Here is a 26,185-nt window from a genome sequence, read left to right as displayed (position 1 = left end):
GACACGTAGCCAATCCTGAAAAGAAGCTGACGGGTCGGAAGCCAATCTAAATTCAGGAGTAAGCGATCCACAAGCGGCCATTGACGCTAAGGGCAAATGACCTCAAAGGAAGTGAAGTAAATTTCTGTATAGAAGACGCGCCATGAGCGTTCACAGTGACGAACTGACGCATAGGTTAAACGCACAATGAAAACTCGCCACAAAATTTATACGGACTGGGAGAATTTCCCCGATTAAAGATGGCGGACGTGAGTTGAAAACTTTAATAACCTGGGGGCTGGGCACAAAGAACCAATAGAAGCCGAGGGGGAGATGCTTCATCAGCCAATCAGCTGTCTCCTGCCTTGATCTGTCAAAGTGACATTATCGCTGTATGTCGCCCGAGATAAAACGTGCAAAGTCCAGGGGCTGCGTTCCAGGAGGGGAGAAGGGAGGAGAGACACCACCGGGCACCGCCATTTACACTCTGACGGGTATTGCAGGCGTTCTGTGGCGGGGTGGGGAGAGTCACTGGTGACGTCACATGCCTGGTGCAGACTGACGGGCTCAGGGGGGAACCCCAGTCTACGGGGTGTCCTATGACTCTGAGGGGTTTTATTAGCGCCATCTAGTGGTCGTTTTAGGAACTGTCAGATGCGCTTTGCATAGGCTTGCCTGTAGTTGCAAGGTATTGTGGGACTTGATGTGACCTTTGTGCTGTTGTGAGACTACAACTCCCATCATGCCATGACAACCTGCATTCATAATTTATAAAAGACACGTGGGGGGGCCTTTCAGCCATGTCGCCCTAGCTGCGTAGAGAAGCATACTTACCTGCTTCTCCTTTGGTCCCCCAGGTGCTGCTGACGCGTTTTGAATCCCTCTTCAAACCATTGCCTGGCAGCAGAGGTGACGTGTCCTCCGCGTGTCACGTGACCCGATGATATGACACACTGCGGACCCCTGTCAAACAGGAAGTTTACCCGTGGGGACCGGAACGCGGCAGCGGCCTGAAGGAGCTGAAACCCAGCGGCAGAGAGCAGGTAAGTATCCTTCCCTCCGCAGGTCCAGTGACATGGAGGGGTCTGGTAGACGAAAGGTCCTCGAAGGTGGACAACCCCCTTTTAAATATGCGTAAACCGTCCTTCTGAGCTGAGATCTGATCTTGTAAAGTTCCAGACCCAACGCCTGAGGCTGCACTACTGAGAGAGTCTGGCTTCTGTCAGGCGCAGTATTGTCACAGAGGGATTTTGGATCCACACGGGGCCTCCATGACAATACCACGCCGTACACAGGTCAGCAGCAGCAGACTCTCTCAGTGGTGCAGCCTCGTGCTTTAGGCCGTCATACGATGTGCCTTACCTTACAGCTGGCAGAGGTGGATGGACCATGAAGGTGAAGGTGATTTCCGTCTTGGATGACAACTACATGTATCTTATCATAGAGGAACGCACAAGAGACGCCATTGCGGTGGACGCATCGGTTGCCAAAAAAGTAAGGAAAATCCGAGATATACAAGGGCTAGAATCAGCAAGTGGCGGCCATTTTGTTGTAGTCTTTCTGCTTTCACTGAAGGACAGGCTAATGAGGTATATTTACCAGGGGTGCACACGCGTGTATGTGTATGTGTGTGTATATATATATATATATATATGTATTAGGTTTTTTTTTTCATTCTATTCTATGCCTATTTTATATCAAGTCACCCGCTGCTTGTGAATGCTGGGAGCAGCCATTTTGTTGTGGACTTAAAGACTGTCTGTCGCCTCTCCTGACATGTCTGTTTTAGTCATTACTTGCGATCCTCACGAAACAAAAAATAAATAAATTCTGGTGCATCTTTACTTACAGCTCGCCTCCGTTATTCCACCTGTAATTGCATAAACATATGACAACGGGGTGTTACAGTTTTCCCTTACCCAATCGGCGTATCCCTAAACAGTCCTGCACTGTTTGGACAACATCAGAATGCACAGGGACACGCGCGCCGCTGGTAACACCCAGTGGTTAATTCATATTGCTTGTCCAGGAGGAATAACAGAGGGACGTCACAATGCAGAACTCGATTCTCTAGGAGGGGATTGATAGCTTCTTTTTCCACTTGCAGTTGTTGGACATCGTGCAGAAAGAGAATGTGAACCTGAAAGCCATACTGACCACCCACCACCACCTGTAAGTATGGCCGAGGGCAGCCATCTTGGATTTTTAGTAGAGGTAATATGGATGATTGGGGAATATGACAGCTTCTTGATGGAGCACCGAACCCAATTCAGTTAAAGGGCTCACTCACACGAACGTATGTATTTTGCGAACCACAAAACACGGATCCGCAAAAAATACGGATGACGTCCGTGTGCATTCTGTATTTTGCGGAAAGGAACATCCGGCCCCTAATAGAACAGCCCTATCCTTGTTCGTAATGCAGACAATAATAGGACATTTTCTATTTTTTTGTGGAACGGACATGCGGAAAACGGAACTTACGTTTTTGTTTTGCTGACCTATTGAAATGAATGGTTCCGCATGAAAAACGGAACGGACACAGGAAAAAAAATGTTCGTGTGCATGAGCCCTTAAGGGGTGTAACGTCCGGTGTCCCGTGTATTGCGGACCCGCCGTAATACGGCCATGGGGGACACACGGTCGTGTTCAAGAGGCCTTAACGACATCTAGATTTCAGATTCTCCAACCGCCGTTCCGCCATGGAAAATCCGTAGTTTTTAGGTCAATACGATTTTTTTCTCTAGAGACCATTCCCGGGGTAACGCAGACCTTGTACAGCAGTTTCCCGAGCTGCCCGTCTACGGCACAGACGAACGGATCGGGGGATTAACCCACAGAGTCGTTCACAACCAAATGTTAAAGGTAACGGGAGTCCAGTCCTGATACATTGTAACAAACTGCAGCCGCGAGAAAGACAGACTAAGTCAGCACAAGATTTCCATCCTCTGAATGTAACTAAAATGTCTCCGCAGTTCGGGGACATAAATGTGAGGTGTCTGTTCACCCCGTGCCACACGTCGGGCCACGTCTGCTTCTACATGTGGGAGGATGGGTGCCCGGACGCCCCCGCTTTGTTTTCAGGTAATTTGGTGAATTCTTGTGCCCAGTCAGATGTCCAAGACGTCCAATCAGTGGTCAGGTCTAGGTGCTATATAACCCAAGAAGCACTTACCTGTGGGTTGGTTGGAGCAGTGCTCTGCAGCTATTGCAGGACTACAACTCACAGCATGCTGTGACGGCCACAGGGTAAAACTGCACGTTTTCCATAAACCATATTCTGCAGAGTTTATACATGTGATTTTTGCATAAATGTTCACACCGTCGCCTGTCATTCTAATGTCTGATCTCCTCCTCCAGGTGACACCTTGTTTGTTGGAGGCTGTGGACAATTTTTTGAAGGGACAGCAGAACAGATGTACAAAAACCTGATCGAAACTCTGGGTTCACTGCCCCCCGAGACGGTATGTGACACAGAGACACAGGGATCGGCGTATGTCTGCCAGAGCTGAAATCGTCCCAAGTTCCTTGCACACAGCTTCTATACAGATGTGAATTCTTGGGAGCAGTAGTTCCCAGAATAGGGAGTGCAGCTCTGGAGTATAATACAGGATGTAACTCAGGATCAGTACAGGATAAGTAATGTATATACACAGTGACTGCACCAGCAGTGTAGTGAGTGCAGCTCTGGAGTATAATACAGGATGTAACTCAGGATCAGTGCAGGATAAGTAATGTAATGTATGTACACAGTGACTGCACCAGCAGAATAGTGAGTGCAGCTCTGGAGTATAATACAGGATGTAACTCAGGATCAGTACAGGATAAGTAATGTATGTACACAGTGACTCCACCAGCAGAATAGTGAGTGTAGCTCTGGAGTATAATACAGGATCAGTACAGGATGAGTAATGTATGTATGTACACAGTGACTGCACCAGCAGAATTGTGAGTGCAGCTCTGGAGTATGATACAGGATGTAACTCAGGATCAGTACAGGATAAGTAATGTATGTACACAGTGACTCCACCAGCAGAATAGTGAGTGTAGCTCTAGAGTATAATACAGGATCAGTGCAGGATAAGTAATGTAATGTATGTACACAGTGACTCCACCAGCAGAATAGTGAGTGCAGCTCTGGAGTATAATACAGGATGTAACTCAGGATCAGTACAGGATAAGTAATGTATGTACATAGTGACTGCACCAGCAGAATAGTGAGTGCAGCTCTGGAGTATAATACAGGATGTAACTCAGGATCAGTACAGGATAAGTAATGTAATGTATGTACACAGTGACTGCACCAGCACAATAGTGAGTGCAGCTCTGGAGTATAATACAGGATGTAACTCAGGATCAGTACAGGATAAGTAATGTATGTACACAGTGACTCCACCAGCAGAATAGTGAGTGCAGCTCTGGAGTATAATACAGGATGTAACTCAGGATCAGTACAGGATAAGTAATGTATGTACACAGTGACTGCACCAGCAGAATAGTGAGTGCAGTTCTGGAGTATAATACAGGATGTAACTCAGGATCAGTACAGGATAAGTAATGTAATGTATGTACACAGTGACTGCACCAGCACAATAGTGAGTGCAGCTCTGGAGTATAATACAGGATGTAACTCAGGATCAGTACAGGATAAGTAATGTATGTACACAGTGACTCCACCAGCAGAATAGTGAGTGCAGCTCTGGAGTATAATACAGGATGTAACTCAGGATCAGTACAGGATAAGTAATGTATGTACACAGTGACTGCACCAGCAGAATAGTGAGTGCAGTTCTGGAGTATAATACAGGATCAGTGCAGGATATGATTGATAATGCTCCGTGCCTCTCTGTGATCTCTTTACTACGAAATCACAGTGAGATAAAGTTGTCACTGTGATTTCGTAGTAAAGAGATCACAGAGAGGCACGGAGCATTATCAATCATGTTAATGCTCCGTGCTTCTGCAGTCTGCATCGGGTCTTGGCTGTCATTCACGGAGCGGATGTCACGCACGGCATCCGCTCGTGTGAAACAGCCCTAATACAGGATGTAATTCAGGATCAGTACAGGATAAGTAATGTAATGTATGTACACAGTGACTCCACCAGCAGAATAGTGAGTGCAGCTCTGGAGTATAATACAGGATGTAACTCAGGATCAGTACAGGATAAGTAATGTAATGTATGTACACAGTGACTCCACCAGCAGAATAGTGAGTGCAGCTCTGGAGTATAATACAGGATGTAACTCAGGATCAGTACAGGATAAGTAATGTAATGTATGTACACAGTGACTGCACCAGCAGAATAGTGAGTGCAGCTCTGGAGTTGATACAGGATGTAACTCAGGATCAGTTGTTCATCTTTAACTACTGGCAGATGACACCATATATCCTACTACATACCTGTTTATTCTCTGTTTCTCCATAGAAAGTGTTTTGTGGCCATGAATACACTGTTCGGAACCTAAAATTTGCCCTAAAGGTGGAACCAGACAATGAGCATGTTAAGGAGAAGCTGTCCTGGGCCAAGGTGGGTGAATACCCGGGGTGGGTATTTAATCTTGATTATGTTGTAAACTAGGGCAGGTAGGTGTTTGTCCCCATAGAGATGGGTGTTTATATCCTTCGCTCGCCATGAGTCCCGATCCTGCATTTGATTTTGCCAGAGGAACTGGCAATTACTCTTCTCGGCCGCCTTTTATTAATCAGATTTTACTAAGAAAAACACTTGGGTGGAGGATCCCTTTAAACAACATTAAAGATGCATTTTACCTACTCGTTGTCTTCCAGGCTCGCGATGATGATGACATTCCCACCGTCCCCTCCAGCCTGGAGGAAGAGTTTCTTTATAACCCCTTCATGCGAGTAAGGTGAGCACTAGAAATGAATGACGAACCCTATTCATGTATAATGTTGAATAATCTGGAAAATGCTATAATTTGTCAGATTACTGAAATATTGTAGTTGTATTGATTGTCACAAAACCTGAGAACCACTGGAAAAAGTCTTGTGCAGCTTCTAAGACGTCCTAGGGACGTTTAGGAAGCACCTAGTGAGGGGGTTCCTACGATCTTGCTTGAGAAGCCACTAGGGGGAGCTCACTACATCTGGCTTTATTATGGAGTGCAGTGGTGGTTATCGCCATCTAGTGGTGGCTGCAGGCAAGCACAGGGTTATCTTGTAAATGTATGACTGGAGCAGAAGGATTTAAAGCTTGGTTTGAGAAAAACATAAACCTTTAACCCTTTTTAGATTATATAGAAGTACACTTACATCTTGCCACCGACACATGCAGAAACACCCCCTTTAAAAACGCATTTACCCTTACCAAGTGCCATGCTGCTTCAGTTCATAGATGACACAGCTCCATTAATGATAGGTGAGCTAGGGGCCCATGGGACATCGTCCAGAAATCAGACCCCAACAATTATATAGAAGTATATGACTTTCTTTTAAAGGGAAGAAGCAGTTCAGAAGTTCACAGGGAAGACCGACCCGGTCGAGGTCATGAGAGTTTTAAGGAAAGAAAAGGACGAATTTAAGAAGCCGAAGGACCGACTGCCAATCCCAGCTCTCCTGGCCTATCAGTGGGGTCTCCTGAACCAGTCGGCGTCAGCACATGAATAGACATTGCATACCAACATAATATAAAGGTCACAGGACTTTACATTTGTCACGCCAAGGAGCCGTCTACATGGGGTTACATAGGACTGCAGGCAAATAGGTGAATGACAAATTCAGCTCTGCGCTATTCCACATGGGGGTGGTCTTGCCTCTCTACATCACTAGAAATCACCCACGTAGCCTATGTCTCAGGCCGGCCGTACATAAGATAGCTGTAGGTTGAGGCCCCCATACATATGGACATCTGGCTGAGCATGCATGTGTTCCCCATGGGAAGAAGGGAGTAAACCACTGCCAGATAGGGTTGCCACCCGTACGGGAATGACCCGGACAGTCCGGGTTTGTAATCCTGTGCCCGGGTACAAGCCTTTCTCAGACCCGGGCACAGCGATCAGCTGTGAATGATGCGATGCTAGCCCCGGGCAGCGCTGACTTCAGACATACCCTCCCTCCCTTCTGTTCGGGTTTGGCTTTAAGAAAAGATGGAAACCCTACTGCCAGACCCCTCTGGTGGCAGCTTATTTTCCAAGTACACAAGGCTCAGGTAGTTGAAATCCAGCAGCCCGGCCCTTATCTGCCCAAACATCGGCCGTCGTGGGACCCACATACCCATTAGATGGTCAGCCGGTCCCACTGAAATCGGCAGATTTGGTCATATTGATCGTTTGGCTGCAGTCCCATGTTAACAAGCACCTGTCATTACTCCTGGCATGTCAGTTTTAGTACCTTCGTCTATCCTCTGTAGTATAACAATTGTGGATGCTCTTTTCTTAGTACACTGCATTGGGCCGATCCTCTGTTCTTCTTCCTCCCAGAATTTCAAGAATAAATCAACAGCTGGGTTTTACCAGTTGAGGTGGTGTCCCTATTCAGCCCGATCTTGTCCAATTCGTGGTGAGGGAAGGGGCACACCTCTTTCAGAAAGGGAAACGGTAACACCCAGAATTCATACTTTTCTAGCAGGAATAACAAAGGAATGGCTCAGTGTAGAACACAGGCTCCTAAATTCGGGGAATGCACGTATTTACTAAAACAGACCATTCCTCTTTAAACCAAAATGACATCACCTTGGGGGAGTGCTAGGAGTTGTCCCAAATGACGAACTGAGCTCTGCTGAGCACAGAGACCCTAATCGGTGCTTACGCAGGAACGTGACCCCCACTCCACCTTCTTAAGGCTACATGCACACACTGCAGATTCTCATGCAGAAAAGCTCCAATGTAACACAGTACCAGCAAAGTTATCAGCTTTCACCAATCTCATGTGCATTTTCTTTTTCTTGTTTGTGCAGATTTTACCCTTTTCAATGCAAGGGCGAGATCTGCGGCAAAACCGTACTAAAAACCACAAATAAAACACATGCAGTTTTTGGTGCGGAATTGCACAGAAATCTGCATGGAAATTCGTACAGTATTTCTGCAAGATGGCCTACACCTGGCTCTTTCAAACGAGCGGATGCCGTGCGTGGAATCCTCTTCGTGAAACAGAGCCAAGCCCCGTCCCGGACAGCAGAGACACGGAGCATTAACATGACTGATAATGCTCCGTGCCTCTCTGATCTTTTTACTACAAAATCACGTTGAGATAAACTTTATCTCACCGTGATTTTGTAGTAAAAAGATCACAGAGAGGCACGGAGCATTATCAGTCATGTTAATGCTCCGTGTCTCTGCTGTCCGGGACGGGGCTTGGCTCTCTTTCACGAAGAGGATTCCACGCACGGCATCCACTCGTTTGAAAGAGCCCTTAAAGTGACTGAATTTTTAAATGGGTTTCCAAGCAAATCATTTTTATGGCATTTCGACTGGATGTACCATATTCTCAGTGTGTGGGTTATCTGGAGAAAAGTGCCAAATTATCGGCCTTTCTGGACTATAGGGAGTCTCACTTTATGTTCCTAAAAATGGGATTAAGTACCAGGAGGAAGGCACGATTACACCCCAGAGCGGGCACTCCTTAAATGATATGGATGCTAATGCAGAAAGCACTTTAACAATAGCAAGATAATTATTTTACAATGGAGTTGTTTAAAAGGATTCTCCACCTAAGTACACTTTTAGAAAAATCTGATTAATAAAGACACATCTGACTGTCTAGTTGCTATGGATACACTGCCTAACACCTACTGCCTTGTATGGTGACGTCAGGCAGAACGTCTCTAGTAACTAGTCTTTGTCAGATTACTGGAGCCTTTAGCAGAAGGTTGAAACGAGGGAAGGGACAATGAGGATTTTGTTGTAGTAATCAGATTTTTCTTAAATGTACAGTAGGTGAGGAACTTATTCAATTTTGCACTTTAGTTTTTGGAGTAGGGTCGGGGTTTAGAATGGGTAATCTAAGATAATGCATTAGTGATTTGTAGGTAAGGGATTGGTTGAAAATTTCTGCAATCTGCAGCTCAATGTACAGTGATTAGGCTTTTTTTTTTTTTTACATATACTGCCATTAATAAATGTGTTTATCGGTGCAATTTCTTAAATAAGCAGTTGTTAAAAAATCCCCCCCCCCCCCCATATGTAATACTTACATCCTGAGCATCATGCAAGTGTTTACTGTACCAGTTACTGTATGCATGTCTTCAGGGTTACCTTTACAGGCATGTAACCTGAGAAAAACATTGTACATTTCCACAATAAAAGCCTTTCATTTTCTGCCATCGCATGATGTATTGATATTCATGTAAAGAACATTTCTCTCTAGAATTCAGCCACCCTTTTAGACTGATTCAAAAGCCAACATTGTGGCTGCCAGCAGCCACCACCAGGGGGAGCTTACTGTGGTATTATTGAGTTCAATGTATACACAGTATGCAGCGAGCTCCCTCTAGTGGTGGCTGTAGGTAGTCATTCTTTAAATATTAGTCTGTGCAGGGGATGAGAATGAAAATAGTTCCAACTGCTATAAAGATATAACGAAATATAAACATCATTATGGGGAGGGTGTCCTCACTCAGAACTCCCTTCTTGGAGCCTAAATGTAGAACTTCTCCCTTTCTGGCCATCCAATTCTCTGAATGGCCACCATGTAATCCTACATTTCTCCTGTAGTGGCCGCAGCAGGGGGAATGTGTGGCTAGTTGTGGCTTCCCCTGGCAAAAGCTGCTTTTTTTGGGGGGCACTGGCAGCTAGGGATGTTGCAGGCAGCCCTCTACTACCCGGCTCGCCCTTCATACACGGGTAGCACAGGTGGAATACATTTCTGTCGGATGCAACGGTTCAGTTTCCCTTCTATATTTACGAAAGGAAAATATTTTACAACATCCAAAATTGGCGCCAGTGCACAGACACGACACAGGGACCCCGAGTCTATACATGGTGCCCTTGAACAGATTTTGGATGCTGATGAAGCTTTTCCTGTATAATATGATTTCCTATGGCGGAACAATGACAAAAATAAAAATAAAAAAATAGAGTTGCAAATATTTTATTACCTTTTTAGTGGAAGAAAACACAATGCAATACAGATCGACATCAATATACAATCAGAGGTAGTCATGGAGATTTAAAGGGCACTTCTCACATACACACTGTGGACAGTAACATCCAAAGTAGAAGTTGACGACTCCAAAAGTGCATTCATTGGCAGTGAAAGAATGTGGCAGATGCAGCCAGTGGTCAGTACTAGGTAAGTGCATTAGTAGGACTAGGCTTAAAGGGGGCTTCCAGGACTTTACTATTCAATATCTGAACCACTTCCGATCAGCTGTTCCCAAGTAGCCCCAGTGCTGGCAGAAGTACACAACTTCCTCCGGTACACCGTACTGCAGCTCTGTTCCTATTCTCATCCACTACACAATAGGCAGAGTTGTGTAGCTCACGTGTCAGAGCTACCCAGGGGCCAGACCGCGGCTGATCAGATATTAATGGCCTATCCTTGACAAACCTTTTAAAATCAGTGCAAAAGCAAAATGAACAAATGACTAAAATCATACAGGATTGGGGATAGCTTCCATTGAACTCCATAATAAAGACGTCTAGAGTGAGCTCCCCCTAGTGGTGGCCGCACGCAGTCATAGTTCTATCATTTGTCTCTACATCCATGCAGAGAACTTAGAAAAGGTACATAAATTACCCTTCCTCCATAAGGAAGAAACCGGTCAGTTTAGTGCCACCTATAGGTGTCTACTGTGAGCCTTGAAAACTGATATTAGCCAAACCAGAGGCACTCCTTTGTAGAAATAGTTCGGAGTTATTACGCCCAGTCAGTATAGAGCAGGGTACTGTCTGGAATAGTATATGGCGGGAAACACACATGCAGTTTGAGCCAGAAGTGGATCCATAATAAAGGAGATGTTACGAGTCATTCTTTTATATTTCTCTGGTTTTGGGTCAAAAACCTGCATGCATAATTCTAGCCTAAGGCCAAGTTCACACGCAGTGGTTTCAACAACCCTGCCACATCTGTACTTAAGGCTGTATTACACAGCCCGATGCGGCAGACGATTGTCAGGAGGGAAGCGTTCCATCCCGGCAATGGCCTGCTCGCTAGTGGAGGAGACCGCTGCTATTACATGCAGCGATCTTCTCCACAGCATGGGGAGGAGTGATCGCTATGCCATCACTTGTCCCCATGCTGTATAGGGGTTCGTGATTAGACACCGCGATCTGCCGCCTGCAAAGGATTATTTTTTAACATGTTAAAAGATTTGGATGTCCGATGAACTGGCGCCATCGGCAGCAGTATTATACTGCAAGATGATCGCTAACGACGTTCGTTAGCGAAAAATCGGTAGGTGTAATACAGGCTTTACCCCCCTAACTGTATTAGAGTGTAGTACCTGCTGGTGTCACTGCGGTCTCATAAGTCTGTGATTATAATAAAGACATGAGGTATAGAATTTCCAGTATTAGAACAGGTATTACAATAGTGCAAAAACTTCCAGACATAGCTATATAGATTTGTTTTCTTTATAAAGGTTCAGACATATTCCTGCTAGATAATTAGATACCCACACATTTTATAGACATATGAACAAAATAAAAATAATAAAATATATATATATTTTTTTTTGTGAATAATACAATAAAATTTCCTTAAACGGGTTGTGTCACAAAACATATTCTACATTCAAACCAGCCTCTGGATCTGAATACTTTTGTAATTGCGTATGATTAAAAATTTTGTATAGCCACTGAGCTATTCAATATAATGCATCTGTAGAGAGCCGTAGCATTATAGGAGGAGAGGCTGATATCAGTCAGGGCTCATGCACACGACCGTTCCGCAAATCACAGATGGCGTCCGTGTGCGTTCCGCAATTTGCGGAAAGGCACGGACAGCCATTAATATAACTGCCTATTCTTGTCCGCAAAATGCGGACAAGAATAGGACAGGTTATATTTTTTTGGCGGACCACGGATCAGAGCAACGGATCTTTTGCGGCCCCACTGAAGTCAATGGGTCCGCATCCGAGCCGCCAAAACTGCGGCTCGGATGGTGGACCAAAACAACGGCCGTGTGCATGAAGCCTCACAACCACGGATGTAAACGCATCTCAGAATCGGTGATATGTGACCTAAGGGTCACTTTACATCACGGATTCTGCACCATAAAGAGCGGCAATTGGTACTTTAAAGGGGTTTTTCCAAGATTTTAATACTGATGACCTATCCTCCGAATGGGTCATCAGTATCTGATCTGTGGGGGGGGGGGTCCCCGATACCCGGGACGCCCTCCGATCAGCTGTTCGAGAAGGCATTGAAGTGAATGAGGCTGAGCGAGATACCAAGCACAGCGCTATACAATTTATGGTGCTGTGCTTGTTTGGCAGGGAGAAGGCTGCACAGTGCTATCCCCACTTCTCAAACAGCTGATCAGCGGGGGTCCCGGACCCCAACCAATCAGGTACTGGTGATCTATTCAGAGGCTAGGTCACCAGTATTAAAATCTTGGAAAACCCCCTTTTTTTTTTAAACAAGTCAATGAAAAGTTTATGCGGGAAGAATGATCTGTTTGTACAGGAAGATGCGCTGCCGACTAGTGAGCATTTTCATACTCCCATAAACCATCTGATTATCTAATTTGTTGGATGACACATTTACAAAGGCCAATTATCAGGAAATGGCTGATAACCGGGAAAAATAGATTCTATATGCTGTATAGTTTTTTACGTCAGGGATGAGCAACCTCCTGCACTCCAGCTCAAGTGGAGCATGCTGGGAGTTCCTTAATGGTATATATTTCTCCACCTCCAGCAAAAATATACTGAATTTATAATCAGGATTTTCAGGATAAGGCCCTATTCAGATGAACGTATGTCCGCCGTGCCCGTGTTGCAGGCCACAAATAACGGTCCTCAACACACAGGCACCGGCAGTGTGAATCCCGTATTGCGGGTCCATGATCCGCAATATATGGCAAAGAATAAGACCTGTCCTATCTTTTGTGGTGCTGAGGCATGGACCAAAAAGCCCATGGCAGGGCTTCCGATCTGTGCCTCCGCACTGCAAAAGACAGGACATGTCCCATCTTGCGGATCCATTCATGTCAATGGGTCCACACCGCAGTATGGAGTTCACGCGGCCGGTGCCTATGCATTGCAGACCCACAACATGGGCAACACGCCCATATGGTCGTGTGAATGAGCCCTAAAGAGTAAAAAAAATGCTTGCCGGTATTAGATGGATTACCCCCTGGATATCGGACTATAGGAAGTTTACGCTAATATCCCTTTGTTTGTGTGGAAAATGTCAATTTAATACAAAAAAAAAAAAATCAAACTAGTAAAGATATATGGTAAGGCTGTGGTTACCAGATCACGTTTAACCCCATGTGGACTGGACTATGCAAAAGTCACTCCACAAGCTTCTTAATTTAGAAACGTTGGGTTTAGTCTTTGAATCACCATTTAATACCGAGTCCAGAAGTGACCTTCTCCACAGCGTTGTACTGCGTGTGCAGCGCCTCCTTCACCCCAGGGCCGTCCTCCCCTCCCAGCCACTGCTCATAAAGCTCTTTTACACAGTGATTCTGCTCCGGTGACTCCGTCCTCGCAGACGTGTATAGCTGCTCCACCCTCTGTAGTAAGTCCTTGCCGGTCACTCCTTCGGCTCGAATCTGGCCACCTCCATTCAAACAGCCTGAAACAGAGATAAGTGAAGTGACATCTTACTTCATGTAACACGTCTGCGTAGAGACAAGCTGAAAGTCTGTATTCTTGCTGAGGTATCACCCAGAACTCAGCCATGCCATGAAATGATGTAGACCTCAGCTATGCCAGTATGGTGAGAATAGAGCTAGACCTATACCGTGTCCTAAACGGAGAATAGAGCTAGACCTAAGCCGTGTCCTAAACGTAGAATAGAGCTAGACCTAAGCCGTGTCCTAAACGTAGAATAGAGCTAGACCTAAGCCGTGTCCTAAACGTAGAATAGAGCTAGACCTAAGCCGTGTCCTAAACGGAGAATAGAGCTAGACCTAAGCCGTGTCCTAAACGGAGAATAGAGCTAGACCTAAGCCATGTCCTAAACGGAGAATAGAGCTAGACCTAAGCCGTGTCCTAAACGGAGAATAGAGCTAGACCTAAGCCGTGTCCTAAACGGAGAATAGAGCTAGACCTAAGCCGTGTCCTAAACGTAGAATAGAGCTAGACCTAAGCCGTGTCCTAAACGTAGAATAGAGCTAGACCTAAGCCGTGTCCTAAACAGGGAATAGAGCTAGACCTAAGCCGTGACCTAAACGGAGAATAGAGCTAGACCTAAGCCGTGTCCTAAACGTAGAATAGAGCTAGACCTAAGCCGTGTCCTAAACGTAGAATAGAGCTAGACCTAAGCCGTGTCCTAAACAGGGAATAGAGCTAGACCTAAGCCGTGACCTAAACGGAGAATAGAGCTAGACCTAAGCCATGTCCTAAACTGAGAATAGAGCTAGACCTAAGCCATGTCCTAAAGAGAACCCAGCCGTGATAAAGTGCGAACAAAGCTAAAAATCAGCCATGTCATACAGTGAGAAGAGCTAGAACTCAGCCATGTCCTAAACTGAGAACAGAGCTACAACCCAGCAATGTCACAACACACATCATTATGTGAGAACCCAGCCACTATGTGTGGCATCAGCAATGTACGTCTTACAAGGATTTAAAGCTCCCTATCTGACATAAAGTAAGATATAATTTTGTAATCAACATTTCTTTGAGGCAGGGCGTCCTGAGAGAGGAGTTACCTGAAGGACAAGCCATCACCTCCACATAGTGATAGGCACAGCGCCCTCTTTTGAGCTTCTGCACCAGATTCTGAATGTTCCGGAAGCCGTAAGCCAGTGCAAACTGCAGCAGCACCTCCCCATCCCTCTCCAGCGTCACCTCTTGGAAGTCTTTGTTCCTGTACAGAGCAAAGGATGAATACGGATGATTGCATTCAGCAGCTATAGATGAGGTCACTATCACAATGTGCCCTCACGAAGGACATGCACTGACCATCATCATGGACAGACAATAATGGAGGAGCTCTTACTTTAGAGGCTTGTAGGTGATCTCATCCACATGGAGGCCGAAGAGTTCTTGTGCTGCGTATTTAAATATATGTTCTAGGTATCCGCCAGATCCTCCGCCTTCATGTCCTAATGGTTCATTGTCTACAACACTGCTGAACCTGCAGAGACAATACCCTTAATATCCATTAAAGCTTCATTCTCCATATCAACGAACTACACATATACCATTATGTAACTGAAAGGGTCACATAGAACTTTTATAGTTTACATATAAAAGAAACCTACAAATAACAGTTGACTCACTTTGTAACTATATTAGAGTATTTCTATAGTACCAATCCTGAGTTACATCCTGTATTATACCCCAGAGCTGCACTCACTATTCTGCTGGTGCAGTCAATGTGTACATACATTACTTATCCTGTACTGATCCTGAGTTACATCCTGTATTATGCTCCAGAGCTGCACTCACTATTCTGCTGGTGGAGTCACTGTGTACATACATTACTTATCCTGTACTGATCCTGAGTTACATCCTGTATTATGCTCCAGAGCTGCACTCACTATTCTGCTGGTGCAGTCACTGTGTACATACATTACTTATCCTGTACTGATCCTGAGTTACATCCTGTATTATGCTCCAGAGCTGCACTCACTATTCTGCTGGTGGACTCACTGTGTACATACATTACTTATCCTGTACTGATCCTGAGTGACATTCTGTATTATACTCCAGAGCTGCACTCACTATTCTGCTGGTGCAGTCACTGTGTACATTACATTACTAATCCTGTACTAATCCTGAGTGACATCCTGTATTATACTCCAGAGCTGCACTCACTAGAGAGGAGCAAATTTCAGGTTATGAAATTCTTTTACGCTTCGTTTACTGGTAAAAGGTGAATTGTGTTATGGATTCCGTTACCATGGACCATAACACAATTCTATAACGGTATGCCTTTAGAGGCATTCTGTCATAATAGAAGTCTATGGGTTGCAAAACAGATCCATTCCGTTATGCAGGGGAGTCCTCTCGAGCATAACGGAAAGGGGATGGATCCGTTTTGCAGCCCATAGACTTCTTTTTTTTTAAATCAGATAATTTTTATTTGACATTTTTTGAAAATTACAAAAATACAAAGAAAATAGCCCGCACAGTATACATGCATCAGTTAATAACAATAGTATCATAGCATTACATGATCGGCCAAAGAATTACTTCCATGAGTATGCAATATATCAGCAGGCATATCATAGGATACACAGAAAATCGCCCATAGACCTCTATTATGACTAGAGATGAGCGAACTTCTGTTTTAAGTTCGGCGTCTAAAGTTCGGCTTCCGGTTAGCGGAGGATCCCGATATGGATTCCGAATTCCGTTGTGGTCCGTGGTAGCGGAATCAATAATGGTCATTATTGATTCCGCTACCACAACGGAATTCGGAATCCATATCGGGATCCTCCGCTAACCGGAAGCCGAACTTTAGACGCCGAACTTAAAACAGAAGTTCGCTCATCTCTAATTATGACAGAATACCTCTAAAGGCATACCGTTATAGAATTGCGTTATGGTCCGTGGTAACAGAATCCATAACGCAATTCACCTTTTACCAGTAAACGAAGCGTAAACGAATTTCATAACCTGAAATTTGCTCATCTTTAGTACTCACTATTCTGCTGGTGCAGTCACTGTGTACATACATTACAGTACTTATCCTGTACTGATCCTGAGTTACATCCTGTATTATACTCCAGAGCTGCACTCACTATTCTGCTGGTGCAGTCACTGTGTACATACATTACTTATCCTGTACTGATCCTGAGTTATAGCCTGTATTATACTCCAGAGCTGCACTCACTATTCTGCTGGTGCAGTCACTGTGTACATACATTACATTACTTATCCTGTACTGATCCTGAGTTATATCCTGTATTATACTCCAGAGCTGCACTCACTATTCTGCTGGTGCAGTCACTGTGTACATACATTACATTACTTATCCTGTACTGATCCTGAGTTACATCCTGTATTATACTCCAGAGCTGCACTCACTATTCTGCTGGTGCAGTCACTGTGTACATACATTACTTATCCTGTACTGATCCTGAGTTACATCCTGTATTATACTCCAGAGCTGCACTCACTATTCTGCTGGTGCAGTCACTGTGTACATACATTACATTACTTATCCTGTACTGATCCTGTCACATCCTGTATTATACTCCAGAGCTGCACTCACTATTCTGCTGGTGGAGTCACTGTGTACATACATTACATTACTTATCCTGTACTGATCCTGTCACATCCTGTATTATACTCCAGAGCTGCACTCACTATTCTGCTGGTGCAGTCACTGTGTACATACATTACATTACTTATCCCGAGTTACATCCTGTACTATACTAGAGTACGATTCATAAATCTGCAGGTCTTGAAGCTGAAATCTACCAGCATTCCCAGTTTGCTCAGTGTGAGCCTGGAATAAAAGATACTCACTGCGAGTCAAGAGGACAGGGATTCACATCTGGCAAAGATATTCCCTCTTGCTCCAGCATCCTCAGCACTTCCCCTGTAATAAACAGCATCTAATTAGCACGACAATACCCCGATGATGCACGGTGGCAATCATCCGCAGCTCTCACCGGTGGTGATGACACAATCTACATCTCGCGTCTCGTACTCCTCACTGAAGAAGTCCGGCCTCGAGGCCTCCAGCTTCTTATCATAACACGGCATCACCGTGACATGGTAGATCTGGCTTGGCTTCAGGTTCTGTGGAGATCAAGAAAATAAATGTGAGAGGAGTGAATTATGATATATATGAGAAACACAGACATGACATATCTAGATATACAAGATAAATAGATATTTCACCTTTTCCTTTGCAAAGTACTTCTTCACCAGTGACCCCATCACTTGCTGTGGAGATCTGATGACACTGATGTACGGGATAATGAAGGAGCCGTGCGTTTTCTCAGCATAACAAATCCAACCTAGAGGAGAGCAGAAGTCAGTAACGGCCATTGCTGTCTTTAATTCCAACAGACGCCATATTGTCTGATCATGAGAGGCAAAAGCTAAGGGCACTCCAGTATGTCCGGAGCTATGAAAGCAGAGGAGTCTCTTCTCCCTCCATGAATGGTCAGACACAGACGATAAGCTTGCAGCGTGTCAGTGAGCGGTCCTTTTCTGGCCTCCGCTCCTCTGACAGGATCACAATGCTGTGTAACCCCGAGAGTCCTGGATTCTACCGAATTACACTGACATAATGCTGTCACTGTAATACAATAGATTCCAAGACTGTCAGGGTCACACAGCATTGTAAATCATTCTAACGCTGTGCGGTCCTGTAAGAAGAGCGGAGGCCAGAACGGGGCCTCTCACTGATGCGCTGCGAGTTTATCCCATTCAACTCACTCCTCTGTATCAGGTCTTAAAGGGTAACTGTCATATTTTTTTTATTTGCCAGTTTATTAGAGCTAGGCATGTATACCTGAGTTAGTCTGTTAATGATTGTCAAAAGATCTGTAATTACCTTATAATAACAGCTTTCATTAATGTCCTCTGTCCACTGCTCCCTTAAAAGACTGTTGCTATGGCTTGTCTGTCTTCCTTTTAGTATAAACAGAAGACAGAGGGGCGGTCCTCCACACTGCATGCCTGCATTAGGCTTCAGAGTGAGGAGGCGTGTCTCTCAGTAATCCAATCTGATTGGCTGGCAGGGAGCTGCTGGCTACAGCAAGTGTCTAAGGGAAGAAAGGGAAAGCAGTTTTGGCCTCAGAGAACTGGCAGAGGAGCCATCTTGAGAAGGTCATCATACTGTAAATGTTTAAACAGCTGTAACTAAGGGAAAAACTCAAGAAAAACAGTGGTAAGTGAAGAAACTAAAGATTGCTTTATGCATAATGCTGCAGCAGCAGTAGCATATGCTAAAATAGATTTTTTGATGAAAACATGACAGTTACCCTTTAAAGTCTGCAGAAAAAGCATGGGAGCTGTGTTGTCAGTGTCGTCTGCTCCCTGTGTATAAGTGATTACATGGTGTGTAGCGTCCAGAGGTGTATTGAAGATATGGGGAGCCTCTGACAACTGAATTACAGAGTCCCCACTGCAGCAATGGGGGGGCATCTCACAGACGACAATCAGATGGAGATTTGGAGACAAGTCATCATCTTCATCTCTTTGTCATGTTCTTCTTTCCTGAACAGTTTTTGCAGTGTGGCCGGGACATTATCCTGCTGGATTAGGGGGCACCATTGCCATGATGGAGGGTATTTGTTCAATGTGTAGGTAGGTGGCGCGTGTCCCATCCACATGGTTCCAGGATCCAAGGTTCCCAGCAGAACATTTCCCAGAGCATCATACTACCTCTGCCAACTTGTCTTCATAGAGCATCCTGGTGTCCTCCCGGTCCACATAATGTAACCTAATTCATCAGACCAGGCAGCCTTCTTCCATTGCTCCGTGCTCCAGTTCTGATGCTCACGAGACCAATGTAGGCACTTTCGGCAGCGGACAAGAGTCAGCATGGACACTGACTGGTTATACACAAGACGCTGAAATGCCCTGCGTGTCCTGACACCTTTCTATCTTAGCCAGCAGTAATGTGCTCTACACTAGATCTTCTCTAGGATAGGACCCGATAGGCTCGCCTATGCTCCCCACAGACAACATTGAGCCTTGGGCTCCCATGACCATGTCACCAGTTGTCCTTCCTTGGACCACTGTTGGTAGGGACTAACCATTACATACCAGGAATACCTTCCAGACTGGTCACTTTGGAAATGATCTGACGCAGTCGTCCAGACATCACAATTTAGCGCTTGTCAGAGTCGCTCAGATCCTTACACTCGCCCATCTTTCCTAATTCCAACACATGACTTGCTGCTTCATATATCCCCCCCCCCCCCGACAGCCACCATTGTCACCTGTACGGCTGATGAGTGTATACAATATAAATGTATATATGACCTCCACACATACCTGGGCAGGCTGAGGCCAGCATGGGCAGGGCCTTCTTCTCCTCCTGCCGTCTCCTGTAGCGTTGTATAAACTCTCGTTGACTCTCCAACAGGCTGAAGTTTCTGGAGAAAGTGGTGTCAAAAACATGGTGGACCCCTAAAGAGTAAAGACAGGTGTACAATAAAGTGGGAGACGCCCGTCTGGAGAGCCAAAGGACTACCACTGCTGTAATGATGGCGGCCGGGGTGGTTGCCCCAAGCTTTTCTAGGTTGCAACCTAGACTATTTATAGTGGTTGTTTCATCCAAGCATCCCCTCTTCAAAGGCCCTCCTCGATGATGAGCTGTTTTTTGGGGTGTACACTCACCTTTTATATTGAACCAGGAGGTACCAAGTATTAGATGGCACCCACTGATTGCAACGGTGTAAGGCACAAAGTGGTGACATCCACCAGCTCTTCATAGTGTCTGCTATGACTGATAGGGGGGTACAGAATGGGAATGGCAAGTCCCGATGGCCTCCATGCGGCCTATCAGGACATAAATGTGTTAAGTAGACAACCCCTCTAAGGACTTGTTAGTCTACTTACCCAACTGTTTGAAGAACGCAGTCAGTTTCTGTGCCGTTTCCTGAATATTGAGGTTAAACCTGGCGGCCAGAGAGGCTCGTGACTGCGGAGAGACGGACACCACGACCAGCTTGTGCTGCGAGTGATCCTCCACCTAAGGAACAGGCAGAATTACCTGTCGTGCCTTACGCTTGTTGACAACCCTGCATCCAACCTGTTCCCTTTCTTAAATAAGAGCATGTTCATGGGGAGGGTCTGAGCTCTGGGACCGCCAGGAGTACACAGGTTTCATGTCATCTACCTGAATGGAGCGTCTGTCACTGCTCCATTCAGGGACTGCCGAAGATAAGCAAGTACAGTAACCCCGCTGACATTAATGCTTGACCATCACTTTATTGAAATTAGGGGGGGGGCAGGACCCTCGGTCTTGGGATCATGGCGATCACAGCATTCAAACCCCCACAGATTATACACTTGGTATAACCCTTTTCACTATATCCGACTTTAAATCTGCAGATATTACAACAAGAGAAGCTTCACTACAGCCCTTCCAGGATCTTTCACTAGCTCTGGGTTTCGACAATCAAAAACCACTTGTGAAGAGACTGCCAAAGAGAGGGTAGGAGAGGAGGTACCGATATGTCACAGAGGGCATGTACCATTAAAACATAACTTTTAGTATATTCAAAATTAAAAACAAGCTCAGTTATGCGAGTAGGAGAGGAGGTACAAAGGTCCAGCCCAGGGGACTAAGGGATCAAGTAGACCTCCCACCAAGATGGCAAACCTGTAGCGCTAATGAATAAAAATGCTGAAAAATCCTCTGAGTAGAGTTTAGAGGTTGTCTTCAAGAGCACCTGTCAGCAGGATCCTCCCTACTAAACAAGGTATATAAACCTGTCGCAGGTTGATACGCTGCGTTGTTCCAGAAGAAGTGACGTGCACTAACATCACATAAGGTTTGTTTATATAAATCCTTACTCCATCCAAAATCTAAACGTTCAGGGGTCCAGGAAGCTGTGCTCTGAAGAGCCGTATGATGAAACTAGTCACCAGCAACATGGACCCCATCAAACAGCCCCTCATATCTCAGCTTCCCCGATACCAGTGATCACCTTGTTCTGCTCCAGTATCTTATAGAGCTCCTCGTGACTCTGCTGTGTGATGAGGACGGTCTCTGCCGAGGTCACGCATCCACTGCAGGCCAGGCAGTCGTTCAGGGTGATCTTCGCCTTCTCCAGCTTCTGGGACACCCCATCCTACAGGAAGAACAAACATCTCTTTTAGTACAGTTACATTATGGCTGCCTATGGTGTGGGGGCATTCCTTCCCCATTACTTTGTATTTACGTCCAGTGGTTGCCCGACTGACCTAAAACGGGACAAGTCAAGGATCCTCGGTGGAACCTTCACTGGTTCGTAGAATGAGGGTGCTCAGACCTTGTCCCATATGGACTCTCTCACTTTAAAGGGGTCTAACTTCGACCGACCCCATTTCATATGACCTATGGGTATATGGATGTGGTACAGGGGGCTCTCTGCTCAAGACCCCCCTGTGCTTTGCCCATGCATTACATGAACAGCCCTGGTTTAAACAAATTTGAATAACCCCCTTATCCCTAACTGGACGATTCAGTTTTTTATTCCCTGCCTTCCCAAAGCCATAACTTTTTTATTTTTCCATTCACCATATGAGGGCTTGTTTTTCGCAGGACAAGTTGTACTTTCAAAGAAAACCGATTACTGGTAAGTGCAAAATTAAATTTTCCCCTTCGCCTATGACAGCACCCCTGGAGAATAGGCAAAAATCCTATCTAGGGCGGGACAACAGCTTGAAGCACCTTACGACCAAAACTAAGGCCTTCATTAGAAGGAAGCTGAAGTCTATCGTGCCTAAAGAAAGTGCGAGTAGAACTCCAGGTGGCTGCTCTATGGAAGCGGAAGCCCTCTTTGCCCAGGAAGTGGAGACTGACCTTGTAGATTGGGCCCCGAAGCCTGAAGGTGAAGGAACTCCCTTGGAAGAATATGCTAATTACAAAAAAGCCTGCCTAATCCATCTAACTATGGTCTGGGACGAGGCAGCAGAACCCTTCTCCGGACCCCGATATAAGAGCAACAAACGGGAGGAGGACCTCCATGGTTGTGCGACCTGCAGATACTGAACAATGCATCTACTAAACGTCCAAGCAATGGAATACTGACTCTTATTTTTAGGAGAAGAGCAGAAGGATGGTAACACTATCGGTGAAACCTGAAAGAGACCTTCGGTAAAAAAGAAGGATCAGGCGAGATAACTACCCGATCCTCCAAATTACCGCGCACTGTCTCCCTCATGAGCTAAAAGTAAGTGGTTGCGGAGAACCAGCATCATAATCATTGCAGCCCAGGCCTGGAAAAGAGTCAAATCTACCTGAGAAGAGTCCTGGTTACCCATGAATTCCTGCTCTCCTGCCCACCTGCTGATGACTGACCGGCTTCTACCTAGTTTTCTCCCTTTCTGTCTAGGAGAGAACTGTCAATCATCAGCAGATGGAGAGCAGCAGATTACGAATAACCATGACTCTTCTCAGGTAGGTTTGACTCTTTTCAAGGCCTGGGCTGCAATGATTATGATGACGGTTCTCGGCAACCACTTACTTTTAGCTCATGAGTGACACACCGCTGACCTCAGCATTTCTGTCACTACTTTATACTGCCCTCAGTGAGATCAGCTTAAAGTTGATGACAGGTTCCCTTTAATGGGGAACAATCCCTCTTACCCCCCCCCCCCTGGTACCGGTGTATCATTGGTGGTTTCAGCATGCTGACCCTGCTCCATAATTATACAGCCATAATGGAGGAACGGTCAGCCTCTTCTCCACCGGCATGACAGTGAGCTGGCGGGGCTTTTCTGCTGGCGCATGCCCACTACCGGTCTGCAGCACAGCGCTTCCTCCGTCTGCCAACCAGAAGCGACGTCCGTTCTACACGGTGCTGGCAGCCGGACATGCCAAACACGGCCCGCAGAGGTCCACTGCACCCAGGAAGGCCGTAACCCGCCCAGGCCGGGAAGGAGACCGAAGTGGGGAATGAAGAGAAGGGAGCCCAGTCTTGTCGCAGCGGCTCCTACAGCAACCCTCCTAATACTTGGAAAAGCAGGGGCCCCCGCAGCTCTGATTCTTCCAAAACAGCGATTCCAACTCCACCTGTCCCTTAGGACAGGAAACAGAATGGGGGATGGAGGGGACGGACCCTCTTTTAAAGCAATTCTGGTTCCGGTTTCCTGTCCTGAGGAGGCGGTCTCTCCAGGGGTGCTGTCATAGGCGACGGGGAAAAAATTCTAATGGAGTGGAATTAGGAAAAAAATAAAATTAAAATGCAGTTCCATCTAGTTTTATGGGTTTTGCTTTTATCATGTTCTCTATGTGGTAAACCTCATTCACTTCATTCTCGGGGTCAGTATGATTACAGCCATACCACACATGTAGTTTTTCTTATATTTTAATACTAAAGAAAAATGTTTGGAAATTTTTTTTTTTTGCCATATTTTGACCCCATAACTTTTTTTTTTTTACAGTTACGTCTATAGAGCCGCGCGGGATCAGGGCAATCTGTCGATTTTATTGATACCATTTTGGAGTACTTGTGACTTTTTGTTAATTTTTTTGTTCAATTTGTTTGGGGGAGGTGAAACGACAAAAAAATTGGCGAATCGGCCATTTTGATTTCCTCCCCCCCCTTACGGCGTTCACCATGTGGGATAAATACGTTTATATTTTAATCGTTTGGCCGTTTTCAGACATGGCGGCGATGCCTATGATCTTTATTCTATGTTTTTTTTTTTTTTTTTACTTTTATTATGGGGAAAAGGGGTGATTTGAATTTTTATATTTTCAAAAACTATTATTTTTTTCCCCTTCATTTATATTAAGTCCCCCTAGGGGACTTTAACATGCAATCTTCAGATCGCTTCTCCCGTAGTAGACTGCAATGAATTACCATCCCCAGGAACGTAGTGAGCCTTACTAAAGCTCAAGGCTACCACAGAGAACAAACGGCTTTCCCGATCTCGGTGCGGGGGAGCCGTTCAGGTCCTGGGAGCGCAGCGCTCCTGGGAAAAGCTACCTCAGATGCTGTGGTCACAATTGACCACCAGACACTTATTCCTCTGGATAGGGGACAGGTTGTTGTCAGGGAGACAAGAGGGTGACTACTGCTCCAATGAGGGCCCGGGGGACCCATGTACCTAGGTTCAGAGCGGTCGGACCCCAAACGCTTAACTCTCATCATCCTTACCTGACCAATTTGAAAATAACTCCCATCATCTTCAATACGGATCTTGGCTGCTCCTTTTCCAGGTTTCTTTTCAACTTTGACTGGTTTTATACAATCCTACAAGAACAATCCCATAAAATGTATTCTTTAGGAGCCATTTTCGTACCTCTGGCTGGAACCTACAGTAACAACCCCACAGCTATGAGAAGGGTAAGGTCCCTACGGATTTTAACCTTTGGATACAAACCAGAGTGTTTCTATTCACTGACAGCAAGCAGAGAAAAATGTCAACAAACAAACATCTATGAAAGAAGCCAAATCTTTCGTTACATCAGTGGTCGAGTACCTGTGGCTCCCCAGGTGTGGTAAAACTACACCTCCCAGCATGCCGTGACAGCCTGCAGATGTGGGGGGCATGATAGGGGTTGTAGTTCCACCATGTGTTCCAGGTCACTGCACTATAGAAGGACAGAATTAGCGATTTGTGCCCCCCCATCAGTGTGTAAAATGGACCATTCCAAACGAGAATTGCTAGAGCGGAATTTTCCAATATATTTTAAGGGGGAGGGGGGCTATGAAGGAATACATGCTGTACTGCTTATTGTGGAGCCCATGACACCCAGGGACACGGTCACTCTTGTGTCTGACTCTGTCACATGTCCTCCCGCCTGCTGTCACCGTGTAAAATAAGGTCTCCCCCTCCTAACTGATATATACCGGCTGACAGTCGAGTTATACCGCCCCCATAACGTTACCATACCTGCGAGGGGCCGATATAATCGTCCAAGTCTGTCAGCTGCAGCACTCCACTGAAGTGAGACGCCATTTCTGCCACACTGCCGTAAAGCGACCGCCGGGACGCTCGTGCTGTAAAACTGAAGTAAAATCGAGTGACCACACTGCCGTAAAGCGGCTGAGTACAGAAAGAGTCTGCTAGTGCAGGGTGGAGGTGTGTGAGGTGAGTCCGGGGACTGACTGAAATAAATGGCTGCAAAAGTATGTGCCCCCCTCCTCAAAGGGTCACAATGGCGGCCATTTATACAGGCTCTGTGGTAACCTGTTATGGGCAGTGAATGCGCCCTTCTTGATGGATCCCCCCTCATACTAGGGACTGTTTGACCACAATTTTAATATTTTTTACTTAGAGTCACTACTCGCTTCCTTCCCCCGTAGGGAGCAGACGCGGCGTCTATTATGTGAGGTTTTTCTTCTTCTTTTGTTTTATACACTTTCCCCGGCTTCACTAGAAAACGTTTTGCGGTCAGACAACCACAAGGCCGAGCTGCCAGAGTGCCCCCATAACAGTGAGCATTAAAGCACTGCCCTAGGGGGACCGTCCCAGCGCTCCAGCACCCCCTAAAAGTGA

The 26,185-nt window shown here is 45.7% G+C and overlaps 2 protein-coding genes across 4 annotated transcripts; one reads left to right on the top strand and one right to left on the bottom strand.

The window, feature by feature from the left end:
* The first annotated feature begins 55 nt into the window (after positions 1-55).
* On the top strand, positions 56-6,896 carry HAGHL (hydroxyacylglutathione hydrolase like). 3 transcript variants are annotated; one of them, XM_040440614.1, is made up of 9 exons: positions 56-473; positions 1,349-1,473; positions 2,087-2,151; positions 2,727-2,844; positions 2,955-3,063; positions 3,340-3,443; positions 5,408-5,509; positions 5,770-5,849; positions 6,438-6,896. In XM_040440614.1, exons 1-9 carry the CDS (start codon positions 374-376, stop codon positions 6,604-6,606), a joined length of 972 nt encoding a protein of 323 aa, XP_040296548.1. In that variant the 5' UTR covers positions 56-373; the 3' UTR covers positions 6,607-6,896. The 3 variants fall into 3 exon arrangements, with proteins under 3 accessions (XP_040296548.1, XP_040296551.1, XP_040296550.1); XM_040440617.1 differs by having other exon boundaries at positions 340-1,022; XM_040440616.1 differs by having other exon boundaries at positions 381-473; positions 837-1,473.
* Positions 6,897-11,990: 5,094 nt separating this feature from the next.
* CIAO3 (cytosolic iron-sulfur assembly component 3) lies at positions 11,991-25,665 on the bottom strand. Its single transcript, XM_040440613.1, has 11 exons — positions 25,580-25,665; positions 24,841-24,936; positions 21,682-21,825; positions 20,588-20,720; positions 20,021-20,155; positions 17,912-18,030; positions 17,680-17,809; positions 17,534-17,606; positions 15,054-15,191; positions 14,764-14,921; positions 11,991-13,682 (listed from the first exon to the last, which is right to left on the bottom strand). The coding sequence occupies exons 1-11, from the start codon at positions 25,643-25,645 to the stop codon at positions 13,444-13,446; spliced, it is 1,431 nt and encodes a 476-aa protein (XP_040296547.1). The 5' UTR covers positions 25,646-25,665; the 3' UTR covers positions 11,991-13,443.
* Positions 25,666-26,185: the final 520 nt, after the last annotated feature.

The sequence above is a fragment of the Bufo bufo genome, chromosome 7, assembly GCF_905171765.1.
Source record: "Bufo bufo chromosome 7, aBufBuf1.1, whole genome shotgun sequence".
NCBI classification, from domain to species: Eukaryota; Metazoa; Chordata; class Amphibia; order Anura; family Bufonidae; genus Bufo; species Bufo bufo.
This window is presented reverse-complemented; position numbering and strand designations above follow the sequence as displayed.